Raw genomic sequence first — 16633 nt, forward strand, 5'->3', positions numbered from 1 at the left:
AACAACACTTCTTCCATCCTGTTCATATTCAAGTGGGAAAACTAAGCCTCTCTGAGGTCCCACGACTTGCCTAGACTTCCTTGATCCCTATCATATAAAAAGTATAAAATTTTTCATAGGAAAAATTGGTTCAGTGATCTAAATTGATCCTTTTTAGTAGAACCACATGTAGTGAATGCAAACATTTCACTGAGTACAATTGTCCTTCTATTAGCAGGAAAGTTAGCAAAGTGATCAGGATGTTCTGTGGAATGAATGGCACAACTGTTCCCTAGAACATCACTCCAAAAGATGACAAATGAATTCTGATCATCCCCAGCTATCCTTAATTTAAAATATTTTGCCATCTTTAATTTTGCAAGCCATTTAGACAATATTAGTGCAGAGAGAATCAAAGCCAACAATTTTAAAGATTTCAAGTAACCCCAAAGATCCTGATGAAACCAGAACCTCCTCCTTACACTACTCTCATCCACAAGCTACTTGGGGACTTTGTCTAACGTCCAGGTACCATAGATATGACTCAGACTTCCTCAGAAAGCACCACCCACAGTCTTGGATTTTAGTCTCTAGACTAAATCTGGCCCCAGGATCTTACTACTATACTCGTCACACCCCACAGTTAACTTGGATTCTACCAGGACCAGGGCTTTTCCCTCTGGTCTTGTTAACACCCTGTCTCCACATCTCATGATTTCTACTCGATAGAGAAGTCATTATCAGTTCACACTATCATTGAAGACCTTCCCAACTTAATACCCAGTTTTGCCATCTGGCTATATTTCTTCCCCCAGAGGAGTGCAATGTTGTTAGTTGGTTCAGGGACCTATCTGAGAGATGGGGTCTATTCCCAACTTTATAACTGCACTTCTTTTCCAACCCTGAGATGCTTATGCTTCAGCGGCAGCCTGGAAGTCATCCTTATAGAGACGGAGATGTCCCGCATGTTCCCAGATGTGCTGCCAGCTGGCTTCTCTGCCTCGTTCTATTCCTCCAGCTCAGGGGCCCTTGCTACGTAGAATGAACCTGCTATTACTCGGAAGATGCATGTCTGAGATCAAGGAAAACTATGCTACACATTCAGTGCAATAAGCAAGAGTCCCAGCCCACAGGGGAATTTCTATCCCAATTGTAACTGGCTGTATTTAGTAAAAGGTGGCTGTTACTGTGTGGGCTCCACCAGAAGCAGATTCTGAGACAATAATTTAAATGGAAGTAGTTTGTTCTGAAAGTAATTCTAGGAAACACTCATAGGAGAGGGGGAAAGTGAGACAAAAAGAGAAGGAAGCTAATAAAGTACATTATCACATCTATTATCACTGTGAACAGCGAGGGCTCAGTCCCACTGGGGAACTTCAGGAGACAGTGCAGAGTGAACCTCATGGTTATCCAAACTGAGAGGCAAGGAAGCTGAGGCACTTATCCAACCACTCTCCAACTGTTGTTGGTTAAAAGTCTGCTTCTAGGTCCACTAACCCTCAGCACTTCCAGCTTGCCCTGCATGCAGACCTGGCATGCTCTCTGGCCAGAAAAGTATACAAAGCTCTCAGGAAGAGTCCCCTGTGTTCATCCATGAAGCCAAGGGAGGCAAGAGGGCACCAAGAGTGCTACACAGGACAATTTGCCCTAACCTGTTAATTGGCTTGTGAGAGACACACTCAAATGTTCAGACTCTTAACAGGTAATGAGCCTTGACACACTGAAGTCTCTACTTGCAGTAAACAAAAGAGAATGCACTTATTCCACAATGTTTTTCTTTAAAACTTTGTCAAAATAGGACACACAATAAGGGGGGTGCATTTTCTTACCGGACAAAAAGAAACGGAAAAGGGACCTACGTTTTTTGCCATGGGGACGGTCAAAGTTTTGAGGGGCTGTTTATACAAACAAGAACTTCAGCTTTTTAAACAACCAATTATGACTCACTTGCCCAAACCCCCAAAAGAAAAACAATAGAACAAGCAAGAAAAGGCTCTGAAGAATGAACTGTGGATATTCATCTGGCATCACAGAAAGTGGCAACATTCTGAAAGGAAAAATATGTTTATGCTTCATTATAAATTACCCCCAGAATCTTCCATAATGACTTCTTACATTTTCTTCTTGTAAAGCAGGGGTCTTGAGTCTTAAATAAGTTTTTAATCAGATTCATATTTCAGTACCACAAGGAAGCATGCCTAGATTTCTTGAGCCAAAAATGTTCATTAAACAACCATTTCATTGAGCACCTTTTATGGTGTTTACACTGGAGATACAAAGATGAATAAGGCGATACCTACATAAAAGGCCATAAGCTTTATACTATTCATAGTAACTATGCCCCATAGGTAATTTTCCTATAAAGAGTAAAGAAGGGAAATGAGAGGCCAGATGAAGGAAAGCCTTTCCAAGTATTTTGGGCAGAACAGAGAAGGCAGATGTTCTAGTGAAAAAATGTATTGCAGGAAAGAGGAAAGCCAAAATCAAATTTAGGAGAAAATGGGGTGTAACCACATAAAATAATATTATATATAATGACATGTTAGACTTACTGGATCTGGAGCCACAGGAAGGAGCTATCTGACCAGATGGGCAAGTGCACATATTTGGCCTCGAACAAAATCCATCCCCACAGGAATGCCGGCAAATGGCTGTGAATAAAACCAGAGGTCTGTTAGCACATGGATTTGGAACACGATTTGTTATAGGGGACCAATCCTCAAATGAGGAAACCTGGGTTCTCAGGTCCCTCACGAACTTTGCTATCATAACTTATATGACCTTAAGCCTCAGGTGTACTCACTTTCAAAACAAGTCTATTGAACTAAATAAACTCTGGCTTTAAAATCCACAACTCCTTTATCCAATAACGGTGGTTCTCAACCTCTCTTTGCTTAGTCCACAGCACTCAATCCATCAAAAGCCCAGGACAGGCTATGAAGAGAAAACCAAACAAACAAATTAAATCCTGCATCTAAACATATTTATATGATCATAAGAAATATATTATTATATTAACTCTAAGATTTAATGATATAAACTTACATTATTACTCTTGGGAGCCAATTTTATTGTAAATTTGTTTTGTTTTGTTTTGTTTTTCGAGATGGAGTCTCGCTCTGTCACCCAGGCTGGAGTGCAGTGGCGCAATCTCTGCTCACTGCAAGCTCCGTTTCCCAGGTTCATGCCATTCTCCTGCCTCAGCCTCCCGAGTAGCTGGGACTACAGGCATGTGCCACCATGCCCAGCTAATTTTTTGTATTTTTAGTAGAGACAGGGTTTCACTGTGTTAGCCAGGACAGTCTCAATCTCCTGACCTTGTGATCCGCCTGCCTCGGCCTCTCAAAGTGCTGGGATTACAGGCGTAAACCACCGCGTCCAGCCTATTGTAAATGTTTAATGTTTAATTTTTATCCTGTTCTGAATTCCATCAACAGTCTGAGAGAAGAATGCTGGAATCTACTGCTAGAGTACTGATTCTACAGTCAGGAAGCCATTCAACCTTTAGAGAAATACTAACATTTGCATACCACCCAGAGACTAATATCATGCTGGTACCAAATGCTCTGCTAGTGGTCACAACAGTAAGTTTAAATGGCATATGATTTATATTTATCAGCAGACTAGCACTTGGTCACTACTTTTTGTCATGACAGGCATGATCTTTTCCTCAAGCTCCTGCACAACCTTGCAAGTGCAAACGTGATATGCAAGGCTAAAAGAGTACACTTGATAGAAAGTGCATTCAAACATCCAGAGTTTAGGATGGAAACTGGAAACGACTAAGAAACAAACTGTCAAAGATCCAATAAACATTTATTTAAATATCTGGAGACATCATTTCTCAGAGAACTCCACAGAAGGCTAGGAAAGGGTTCTATTATAAAGTTCATTGAGAAAAATCCAAATACCATTATATTTCTCTTTTAGTGATCCAATTTTGGTCTTAGACCATAATGTGCCAAATAAAGGAGATGCTTTCTGGTCAAAATCAAGAATTGAGAAACAGTTAAACTTTTTCAGGTCATGAAGCAAATATTGGCCAATATAGTCTATTGAATACTCCACTGACCACTGTCAGCCAAGTGAGAAGGTGAACTAAGTGATTCTTAATGTCCCTTCAGCTCTAAATTTCCCCATTATACTACTGGAGTTTTCTGAAAACTGGACATTATTTCATAGGTACAACAACTATAAAAGCTCATGAAGGGCAGGCATCATGACTAAATTTGACTTTGGTGTCTCCATTAAAGAACACCTTGTCTGGCATGTGATTTGTCACTCAACATTTGTGGGATATTGGGGAAATCTGGAAGTTTGCCTTGCCAGCAGAAATCAATAGAGGAACCTCTGTTATCATTTGAGATCTTTCTTAGTCTTTCCACTGATCTTCGTCTGGTGATCTATCGCCTTCCTTTCCCCTCTGTCTAAGAGTCAGGCCTGCTCTTGGCCCCTCAATCACCCAAATTCAATGTACAGGGTTTGGTAAGGCCTGTGGGTGGCCAACAAAGTTAGAAATTACAATAAGAAAAGCAGCAATAATACCCTTTCATTCAAACTCCCATCAAAGTAATTAGATAGTCTGTGTAGCCAGGCACAACATATGTAAATGACACAACCTCGAGCAAAGTATCCCCGTGACTAAACTTTGACAGGGTTTGACCAAGTTGATGTATTTCTCAAACTGGAAAGGTAGAAAAGTCTTAAAGCTGGAAGGCTGTACTATCAACAGATTAATAGTACAGTTACAAAGGGCCACATTCTAAGGCTCCCCATGCAACCAACACAACAAAAGAAGGACATGCAGAATGACAAGTTTTCTATTTACTTACGGACAATACACTGATTTCCGCCAGGTAAGGTTTTCCATCCAGGGCAACAGTAAGCATTATAACGTGATCCACAGACATTGGGTCTAAAACAAAAACAGAAGAATTCCATACTTCAAAAAAAAGAAGAAGAAGAGGAAGAGATGGCCAAATAAAAGGAAAAAAAATTCCTGAGTTATAAAAGCAAGATGAATCCTGGCAGACAGATAAAGCAAACTCATGAGACTCAATGCTGGGTTGGTAGCTTGGGACACTAACATAGTGATATCAACAGGGACATCCCTTAATATCACCTATGCATATGGCCCATCAGGGAAATAAAAACCAGAGATACAAAATGTAGCACATTCTGTCACAATTCATGAAGCCATACAAGTCTTAAATTAGACAATAAACTTAAACAATAAATTTCTTACCAATATGGTTAAGAAAGTTTGTAATAAAATCTAATGCACGTAAGACTTCACATTTCTACACTTTGAAGCCATATATATAAATTTTTTTTCCAATGGCCCATCTCACCTCTATAATTTTACATATTCTTCCTTTCACTAAAATTACAGGAACGCAAACTCTGACATGAGTCAGAAAAAATAAAGGTCAAAACATGTAAATATTTCTTTAGCAAAAGTTTGGAAACAGGCCAGGCGCGGTGGCTCACGCCTGTAATCCCAGCACTTTGGGAAGCCGAGGCGGGCAGGTCACTTGAGGTAATGAATTCAAGACCAGCCTGGCCAACATGGTGAAACCCCATCTCTACCAAAAATACAAAAATTAGCTTGGCATGGTGGCACGCACCTGTAGTCCCAGCTACTTGGGGGGCTGAGGCACGAGAATCGCTTGAATCTGGGAGGCAGAGGCTGCAGTGAGCTGACATCGCACCACTGCACTCCAGCCTGGGCGACAGAGTGAGACTCTGTCTCCAAAAAAAAAAAGTTTGGAAACACACTTGATAACAGCAGTTACAAGAAAATAAAATCAGTGTCACTCTGGGTTTCTTGTTTACAGACAGTTCATCACATGTCTTGGAGTAGAAACTCCATTCAGAATCCAGATGATCCACATTTAACAATTTCAGGGAGCAACTAAGTAAGGATCCAATGACTTCTACACTGGAAACTAGGACAGAGACTATAATACACACAGACCTAGAAGCAACCATTAGTTTTACTTTGCCGTATCCTGAGGGCCTAAGCATTGATGCTAGCTGCTAGTGATCAGGGGCTAATAAGGAAGGTCAAATGTTTTGCAATCAATTTCACAAACTAGGAGCAATTCCAAAGCTTACTGGTATAAACACTGTAAACCCAAAAGCATAAACCTTCAAAAAACAACTGTATAGCTAAAATGTATTTTCAGTTAGGGTGCACTCCCACATTCTCTTTGTATATGTAGACCACGTGAAACAGTACAGAGTCCTCCCACATTTCCTCTGAACTCACTACTTCAACATCATGCAGGTTTGGGAACCAACATAAGGTCTTTGCTATGTCCTTTACCCCTTTTGTTGCTCCAGAAAATCTGGAACACCCTGCAGGGCACCACACATGCTTCACACTGACAGATGCTGAGGTCAGAAAGGGAATTAGGAAGAAAGCTGGAGGAGCCAAGGAAAGGGCCCTAACTCCATACCCAGCAGCCCAGGCCTTCTCTAAGAATACAGAGGCAATGATTGGATAGAGGTGAAATATGTGCATAATGTTAGAGCCTGTGTGAGCTCAGTATATTTCTGTGTACAATGGCATAATGAAATGTCTCCCTTGTGTGTATATATGTCAAATAATGGACATGAAAGCTTCATATATGAAAAAGATGATGAAAATGCAATGCAGCATTATCATCCTGATGGAATCATCTTCTGACCCAGGTTACTCAGCCAGTGGAAACACAAGGAATAAAGGAAGAAAGATGTTATGGAGAATTTTAAGTCAAAGGCTCTCAACCCTTTGTCCCTCCATGACAAAGTAATGCCTGAAACTTTAGAGTGTCCAGAAGTTCCTGGGGAAATTCAAATTCTCGGAAAGGAAAATGAGAGAGGAAGTCAGGGTAGACAGCTGGGGTAGAGGGGAACACACAAACCTTCCAAACTTTTATTATAAAAGTTCTCTCAATTTGAAATGACAATCCAGGCCAAAGTCAACCACCTCAAACCTTCTCCAGCAACAGCCCATTAGAACAGCTCCGCTGGAGATAGTCCAATCCCTACCAAATCCTGGAATAGTGTCAGAGCACTCCTGAGCCTTTGCAGGGTGCCCTGTGGTTGACATAACAAGGTTTTATTTTTTTTTTTTACTACAATCATACATTGTCTGACATAATATGTCACAGACATAGTGTCTGACAAAAATGTGTATGTCATAACACATACACAAGATGAAGAAGCTTAGAAACAAAGGATCCAGAATAACTATTTCAGTCCTACAAAGCAAAATATTCTAAAGATTTTCCAAGGAATTTGAAAAAGCATGGTAATATAAACATTCTTTTTTTAATGTTTAGAATCAATCTACAGCCAAAACATGGAAGATTTTACAATTTACTATAGTTACAAAAGAAAATGTAAATGTTGTAAACCTTCACAAGAGTAAAAGTAATGGGACAGATGACAACTCGGGAAACAATTTGGGAGGAAAGGTGTGGCAGTCAATAAAGCAGCTGATCCTAGAAACAGAGTCTTATATATATTACACTGTGTTTTAAAATAACCAATAAATAAAAGTTATACTAAAACTATATTTTAAAGTTGTGAAGAAGAAGAGAGAAAGAGGGTACAGATACTTTAGTGAGCTAAGTCCCCATCTTTCAAAGCAAGAAACCAGTGGGTACTGTTTAAATCTAGATACAGAGGTACAAACATGGTAGATGGTGTTACATGAGAAGAACAAAAAACAGAAATGTTTCAACCTAGTTACCTTAAGAGATGAGAACCTGGGGAAGCAGAGAGAGAGTTCTCTTGCTTTCTTATCTAATATTCATCCACAACTGTTCATTTTAAAATATACGCTCTTCTATTTCCATCGTCTTTCACTTAAAGCAATAACTCGACTTTCGAAGTATGAACGTCTTATCTTTGAAACAGGATACTTCTTGTTTTATTCATTCACCATTCCCTTTCATTAGTGCATCACATTTTCATTTCACTGTATTTCTTAAGGTTCTTTATAATTTTGGGTTGGACTTATTTTATTTGCATCCTCTGACCTTCTATGAGTTTTAAAACTTTATCATTAACAAGTAACATGTTATTTAATTTCAGCTGTTTCAACCAATACCTTCAAATGACAATGATTGTTTTAATTGTGTTGCCATTCATTCTTAAATCATTCTAAATGCTATGTGGTATGGCTCAACGCAAAGTATTTGAAACATGTAAGATTTCTCCTCTGCTGCTTTTGGTCTTGAGAAACTGCAAACTAATAGAACTCGTTCAAACAAGCTGCATGACATTTGTTTTACTTATACACAGAAAAAAAACTCTAATTCTGGAAATAAATGAATGTCTTATTGAAGCTGGAAAGAACCAAAATATGTAAACTCTAAATGAGACATGCTGGATTATTTCCATAATAAAAGATTTAGTTATAAGGTTTCAATACAAAATGCTTGTACAAGGAAGGTAAATCTTTAATAAAGTTACTCTTTCGGGTCAATGAAAGTATAGCATCCATACCTCTTTCTCTTTTCACTTCATGAGCCATCCCCATCAACCCCCATCACTCCAACACACACACACAAAGTCGGATTTAAAGCTCTGTGCAAGTAGCAATAACATTCAACAAATTTTAAAAAATTAAAATTCAAAGGGGAAATAACTTTTTGCTAAGTGCTAAAGATATATTATTTTATTTCATCCTAATAGCAACTCTTTGAGGTAATTTTTATTGTTATAATGTTTAACACTAAAAAAAAAACTATGGCTTAAGAAGGTTAAACAACCTGGCCAAGGTCACATAGCTTAGACGTGTCTAATGGAGATTTGAACTCAAGAAGCCTCCTGATTCTAGAGTACGCTCTCCTAACCTTATGTTAAGTCAAAAGTGTACTTAGAGGACAAGATGATATTTCATCCAGTAGCATTCATGGTGACATAAGTAACACAAATCACAGAATGTCCATCAATAGACCAAGGATAAAGCACAGCATAAACTGTTTTAGGGTTTTTTTTTTTTTTGCTTTTTTGTTTTTTTTGAGATGGAGTCTCGCTCTGTCGCCCAGGCTGGAGTGCAACAGTGCGATCTCGGCTCACCTCAACCTCCGCCTCCCGGGTTCGATAGATTTTTCTGCCTCAGCCTCCCGAGTAGCTGGGACTACAGGCACACACCACTACACCCAGCTAATTTTTGTATTTTTAGTAGAGACGGGGTTTCACCATATTGGCCAGGCTGGTCTCGAACTCCTGACCTCGTGATCCGCCCGCCTCTGCCTCCCAAAGTGCTGGGATTAAAGGTGTGAGTCACCGTGCCCAGCCAGCATAAACTGTTTTTACCTGTATTCCAATAGTTTATAGGGGAAAGAGGGAAAATACATTTATATTCCACTTCACCACTGTATGTTCCATTTTTTTAAAATAGCTAAGTCTTTATCTGTAACTTCTCTTACCAGCTACTTTCAATATTGTGCTCTGTAAGAACCCAACTCCAAACACCCTGGGGGATGAGTGAGTCTCAGCAGGTTTGATACTTGGATTCAGTTAAACACAGCCCTCAGAGAGCCTGTGGACTGGCAAAAGCCTCTCTCAACGGAGCAAACAGCTGGCCTCTACCACGTCTGACCACATCATTGCAAGACTTGGCCTCTCTGCAAGATGTCTGCAGTGTGTCCACATTCCTTAGCTAAAGCCCACTTCTGCAATTTGGCCTCTTACAGCAAGATAGCCTTTCTGTTTCCTATGCAAAGTGCAAACTCCTTTTCAGAAAAGGTTAAGGTAATAAAAACAAGGTCAGGAGGCTCTTATTTCATATATGTTAGTTTCTCAACATATTTGTTAGTGATTAAACTCTTGGGCAAGGAGAACAAGTACTAGGTAAGGGCTAATGAGGCTGACCCTGCTCCATTAACTGCTTTTTTTTTTAACCTTTAAGGAAAAAAACTATGATTTAGCCCCTTAAGTATAAATCTGGAGGGGATCAAAAGGTACATGCCCTCACACAACAAAGGACACCCAACTTCCCATGTAATGTGTCCCATGTTAATATCTTAACATCCTACTGTTCCAAGGTTAAAATAACTTCCACTATAAAGAATGTGATAGATCATGAAACAATTACAATACATAAATGAACTGCCTGTATTGTGAACTACACATCATGATTTTATTTGCTCTTTGACAATTTTCTTATCAAGATAAAAAAAGAAAAAACATCATGAGTACTGTCTGATGAAGGGGCCCATACTATTCTAACGAACCTTTCAAATATTCCCCCTCTTTATTTTAGTGCCTTTATTCTGGCCCTCTTCACTGAAGTCAGAGGTCAAGTCTCCCAGTAGTGATGTGAATACCTCATGTGACTGTTACAGTCCATCTGCCAGTCACAATGCAACCTGGGTAACAAAACTTCAAACCCTGGTAATGAGAACAGCTTCCGTGACCTCCCTAAGCTTCAGCTTGACTCTCTAGACTGGGGTCCCCAACCCCTGGGCCACAGACCAGTAACGGTCCATGTCCTGTTAGGAACTGGGCCACACAGCAGGGGGTAAGTGGCAGGCAAGCAAGTGAAGCTTCCTCTGTATTTACAGCTGCTCCCATCACTCTCATTACCACCTGAACTCCACCTCCTGTCAGATCAGGGACAGCATTAGATTCTCATAGAAGCACAAACCTGATTGTGAACTGCGTGTGGGAGGGATCTAGGTTGCCCACTCCTTATGAGAATCTAATGCCTGATGATCTGTCACTGTCTCCTATCACCACCAGATGGGATCCTCTAGTCGCAGGAAAACAAGCTCAGGGCTCCCACTGATTCTACATTACGGTGAGTTGTATAATTATCTCATAATATATTACAATGTAATAATAGAAATAAAGTGCACAATAAATGTAATGAGCTTGAATCATCCTGAAACCATCCCCCCATCCCCCAGCACCCTTGGTCCGTGGAAAAGTTATGTTCCACGAAACCAGTCCCTGATACCGAAAAGGTTGGAGATCACTGCTGTAGACCCAAAGACTCTTTTCTGGATTGTCTGGGTCGACACTGCTTGGGACACGGCAATTCTGGCTTCCTCCTTTGAGGATGCAAGCCAGCCAACCATTCTAACTTACTTTGTGCAGTTTGGGATTCTTTTTTTATTTTTTAGATGAAAGTAATCTGAAAAGGAACAGAATGAATAATAGATTTATTCTGGTTTTCAAGAGCTTTATCCCCTTCTTGCCTTCTCCATCACCAGTAGATTGGTGACTCTATTACCTTTTCCTCCCAAGCCATGGTCCATCTGTTTCTCTCTCCCTCCTTCTCTCCCTCCCTTCCTCATCTCCCCTTCCCTATCTGCCTTTCTTCCACTCTGTCTCTTTTCTTCTCTCTTCGGTTCCTGTTTTCAGGGCATTTAGAATTAAATGTTTTGTTACCATCTCAAACTCAATTTATCCAAGATCAATAGCTCCTCTTCCTGTGTAGCCAGTAAGTTCACTGCCAGGTCCACAACCAGGTACATCAGGACTATTCACCTTGCCCACAAGCACAAAGCTGTTCAACAATTTTTTTTTTTACCAACCCAAAGGTTTTTTTAAATTTTCTTGTTTTTTTTGTGACTATGGAAATAAAATATGATTAAGAAACCAACTGAAATAATTTGTACCTCAAACAATCATGACACGAGTTTACCTGTATAACAAACCTGCACATGTACCCCTGAACCTAAAATAAAAGTTAAAAAAAAAACAACAGGAGAAGAACTAACATTTATTGAAGTCTGGATACTCTACATGCTTCGACCTATATGAATGCCAAATCAACATGTTTTAAAAATTAAATTAACCTATTGAGATACATTTGGTTGTGCGCTGAAGGGCTCATGAGAGGGACTCAAGCTGCCCCTTTCCTGAGAGCCATGGTCGGGGGACTGGAGGAGCATGTATGTACAAAGGGTAGTGATGAACCCCAGACAACATAAAAACATTGCTGAGCAATCATTTCAAATAGGAAGCACTATGGGAATTCTTAGGAAGGGAGAGTGAGACTATCATGGCTGGAATGATCCAGCTCCAGATATTCCTTACAGAAGACTGGGAAGAGAGATGAAGAGATCACGATGTATGTAATGTTACACATCATTGAGGGTTTGGGAAACAAAGACAAAACACCATAGTTCCATCAGCCTCACAATAATCAACTATATTAATCATATCTATTGAGTGCTTATCCTATTTCAGTCACAGCACTCATTTACCTCCCCACAATACTTCTATGAAATAAGTTATTATTTTTATCATTACTATTGCATTATAATTAATGTGAGGAAGCTGGGCCATAGAGATTAATCCATCTAAATTCATATGTTAATAAACTGGGGAGCCAAAATTCAAATCTAGCTCCCCATGTTAGCATTTTTTGCACAAGTCTCTGCTTGTTTTGCATGAGTGTTATTACAATCTTCACTTTTTGTTACTTTTTCACTTATGTTATTGTATAAATCTAATGATCATTTTTGATAGATACATAATATTTTATTGAGTCATTTGTACCATCAGTTACTCAACATTCCATTACTGCTGGCTGTTCAGCAATATTTAATGAGAGCCTATTATGTGCTAGGCACTGTGTTAGATAAGAAATAAAACTGACCAAGATGAGCACACCTAACGCCTAGATCTTGGTTGCTAATACTATTATTCAATAAAAGGAATCAGGGCTCCTGGGAGATGATTCTAGGGCTGGGCAGGAAATAGACAAGCTGAATCTGTAGCATCTTGTAGTGACAGAAAGTATAAGGAAGTGCTAAACAAACATCCACACTGAGGGGAGCATGGCAAGGGACACAGAAGCCAAATGAAGGAAGTCTAAATGGCCAAAGCTAGAACCCTTTTGGAGCAACAAAATAACAAAAGCAGCATTTGATTACAACACCAAGTAAAAAATAAATATCCATAAGTCCATACTGATTAATAAATGATTGAAGAAATAAATGGGAGAGAAAAGACAAATCTCTTGTGCTTCCGACTTTCAAATAATTTTGTAGATGCTCTGCCTTCAAAAAGATGAAGCATAACTCCCCACTCCTTACATGTGAGCTACACATACTGACTGTCTTCCAAAGAGTACAGTATAAAGGGAGGGGGAGGAAGTGGAAAATCCTGACAAATCCTATCTCAGCCAGGCAATGAAGGGTTACAGCAACAATGGAAAATCATGTTGATACTATAAACCGTTAATATTATGTGATAAAAATGGAACTTTACCTCTGTGGTCTTTTTCCCAAAAACCCATAATTTCAATGTAATCATGACAAAAACATCAAATAATTCCACTAAGGGCCATTCTACAAAATATCTGACCAGCCCTTCTAAAAACTGTCAAGGTCATTAAAACAAGGAAAGTCTGAGAACTGTGACAGCTAAGTCATGTCTAAGAAAACATGACTACTAAATGCAGTGTGGTATCCTAGATGGGATTCTGAACATAAAAAGGACATTAAGTAAAAACTCAGAACATTTGAATAAGGAATAGACTTTAATCACTAACTACATATCAATATTGGTTCATTGGTTGGGCACGATGGCTCACGCCTGTAATCCCAGTACTTTGGGAGGCTGAGGCAGGCGGATCACAAGGTCAGGAGATCGAGACCATCCTGCCTAACACAGTGAAATCCCGTCTCTACTAAAAATACAAAAAAAAAAAAAATTAGCTGGGTGTGGTGGCGGGCGCCTGTAGTCCCAGCTACTCGGGAGGCTGAGGCAGGAGAATGGTGTGAACCTGGGAGGCGGAGCTTGCAGTGAGCCGAGATTGTGCCACTGCACTTCAGCCTGGGTGACAGAGCGAGACTCCGTCTCAAAAAAAAAAAAAAAGAAAAAAATTGTTTCATTAATTACAAAAAATATACCATGCTAGTATGAGATGCTAACAACAGAGTAAAGTGTCCAGAGTATATGGCAACTCTCTCAATTTTTCTATGACTCTAAAACCGTTCTAAAGTGAAAAGTTTATTTTAAGGTAAAATAATAATAATCCTGTCCCAATGCAATTATAAATAAAACAGCTATATTTAAAAAGTGACTAAGACACACAGTCTTTGCTCTTGAGGATCTTACAGTCTAGGAACACAGGCACATACACAAAGATTATCTACACAACAGACAAAGCACTAACATCAAGGTCTGCCTGGGGAACTCAGGGAGGCCAGAACAAAGGCCTTTAGCCACAGCATGCATGGTAAGCTCAGAAGAGGACTATCTGAGCTATGACTTGATGTTTCCCGGTTGCTAAGGGGAGTCACTAGTTTTATTTCATCCCACTGATGAAATTCCCCTTAAATTCTCCAACTCCATTAGCAAATCCCTTGTCCAAATCCTGGTGATTTCATTGTTGGACTAATATCATGTTCTTTTTTCCTGGCTTCCTAGTTTCTCTCTACTCCATTCGGACAATATGGGTAAGTATCTTTTCATATTCACCGTGCTTATTTCTATTCCCCTACAGCGCAAAGATGGACCTTCACTCTCTATAATGTTAAACATCTCATTATTAGGTTCAGATATCTACCAGGTAGGCCTAATCTACCTGTCGACTCTTATCTTTACCTATACCTTCAACTTCCACCCTCCTACTCAGCTCCTCTTCTTCACCGTCTCAGCCCTCACTCATGCACGCACTGCTATCTCTGACACACACTAAAACCAGACACTTCCTCCATTTTTATATCAGCTCTTCCATCTTTCCATTTCAATATGTAGTTCCATCTCCCTTAGTGTTCCCTGATGAATCCATCCATCTTTCACACTACAAACACAATTCCAGACATATCTTCAAAAACCTACATAGGCTATACTGTAGTTATATATTTAAAACAATTATATGTCTAGATCTCATCCCTGAAGCCCAACCCACCACCCCCTTTACTCCCAGAGTAATAAATTGTTCTTCAGGCACAGAAACAATGTCTATTATGCCTAGACTATCCTGGAGTCTATTTAGAAGCACACAAGATAATATTGACTAAAGGCAATAGTGAGTACGAAGTACAATTAACAAAGATTAATATCATCTCCTCAGTGCCAAAAGTAAGCCAGATGGAATATGCCACCGACATTAAAATCTGTGCGATAGAATTATTTCTTATAAATTTATCTATTTAAAGGAAGACTATTTAACACGTCTTTGAAAGGCTACATAGGCAGTTAAACAGAAATGTATGGTGGTTTTGTGCCTTGATTATTTCACTGACATGCCTGTCATTAACTTATTCTGATCAGTGAAGTTATCCATGTTTATAACTCAGAAATCAATATTTTCCTTTGAGAAAATACAAAATCAATGTAGACAAATAACACACATATGTAAACATTTGATTCTATTTATTTCTTTGGCAAAAGAAGAAAAAAAATACCACAAGCAACTAAGCGAAGGTTTTCAGCTCACAAGTTGGCATGCATTTTATTATGGCAGATTGCTGCAACTGATCAAGGCCATAGATGGAGCCAGCCTCATGCGGCCAATTCCTACAGACAATCATGACAAAATTCACAGAGTGACCTTGATAGGTCTCTTTGGATGTGCTGCTTGGATGAAGGCTTTTCCCACTGCTGAGTGGAGTAACTCACAGCACAAGCAGCACAAAGGTGTTGCATCAACAGTTTCATTCACTGTGTACCCTCAACTTTTCATGGAGATTTTGTGTTGATCAAAAGCAATAGCCCAAGAACTTATGGTCCAAAAATGTCCCCCTTCAAGGGCATGTACACATGCACCCTCCTCCCCAACATTCTCTCTCTCACATACACACACACAAAGACACAAACACACACACACACACACACACACACACACATGCACAGCCTAAGAAAATTAGGAAATAGAAAGCTGAAAAGGCAGTTCCTCGGATCTGGGACATCATTTTTAGACTGACAGCCAATTTAAATCCTATTGGAATCTTTTATAGGTGGAGTGTATATATTTTTTAAAAAAAGAATTTGAAGCTCAAAAAGCCATGGGATGCACTCTACAGGAAACTAGACAATTGAACCATGAAGACCAGAGGCACAGATGTTTAAAGTACATCATGTGTGCAGCAAGTCAGCACTCTTTACTTCATGCTTCTGGAACTCTGGATTAAGCAGCACTAAGAACACTAAGTCCGCTTGTCTGCTTAGAAAATTACACCACCAGAATGGACTCCTCAAAGTTCTGAAGGCAATGATTTGAATAACTTGCTGTCCTAGTGTGTACTGGATCACTTCTCCAAGGGAGGGCATCTGTATCTGGCCTACTGGCGTCACATGTCTGGTTGGTTGGGTAAAAGTTGCTCCCATACATGGGAAGAGGTAAATTTCTTCATGAAGTTTCAACTATTTGACCATCTAAGGATGAGGAAGCATTGCTTCCAAACAGAAAATCCAGCTTATCTCAAATGTTTGCTTCTGGAGCATCTGAGAGGATATGGCCAATGACACGATGAGAACATGTTGTCTGTGTAAAGAACTGCTTCCCAGCACTCTGAAACCCCTGGACTTCACCAGTGAGCTCAGGGTCTATCAAGAGCTTTTCTTTGACTGGGATATTCATTCCATTTATTCAAGTTGAAGCCACACTGTACTTTTCCAAAGGGTGAACGAAATCATAGAAATGATTGAAAACACAAAACAAGTGGTGAGGGGATTCTGAGCCTGCACA

At 39.6% G+C, this 16633-nt stretch overlaps 1 protein-coding gene across 2 annotated transcripts in view; it reads right to left on the bottom strand.

Moving 5' to 3' along the window:
- FBN1 (fibrillin 1) overlaps window positions 1-16633 on the bottom strand; it is a 235420-nt gene that overhangs the window by 197945 nt on the left and 20842 nt on the right. For both annotated transcript variants that reach the window (XR_008539304.2, XM_001149266.6), the window contains exons 3-4: window positions 4812-4894; window positions 2532-2630 (exon numbers count right to left, since the gene is read on the bottom strand). Coding sequence is in view for 1 of the 2 variants with exons in the window: in XM_001149266.6 (XP_001149266.4) it covers window positions 2532-2630; window positions 4812-4894 (182 nt within the window). In the remaining variant the exon portion in view is untranslated. The remainder of the gene's footprint in view (window positions 1-2531; window positions 2631-4811; window positions 4895-16633) is intronic.

Source organism: Pan troglodytes, chromosome 16 (genome assembly GCF_028858775.2).
Source record: "Pan troglodytes isolate AG18354 chromosome 16, NHGRI_mPanTro3-v2.0_pri, whole genome shotgun sequence".
NCBI classification, from domain to species: Eukaryota; Metazoa; Chordata; class Mammalia; order Primates; family Hominidae; genus Pan; species Pan troglodytes.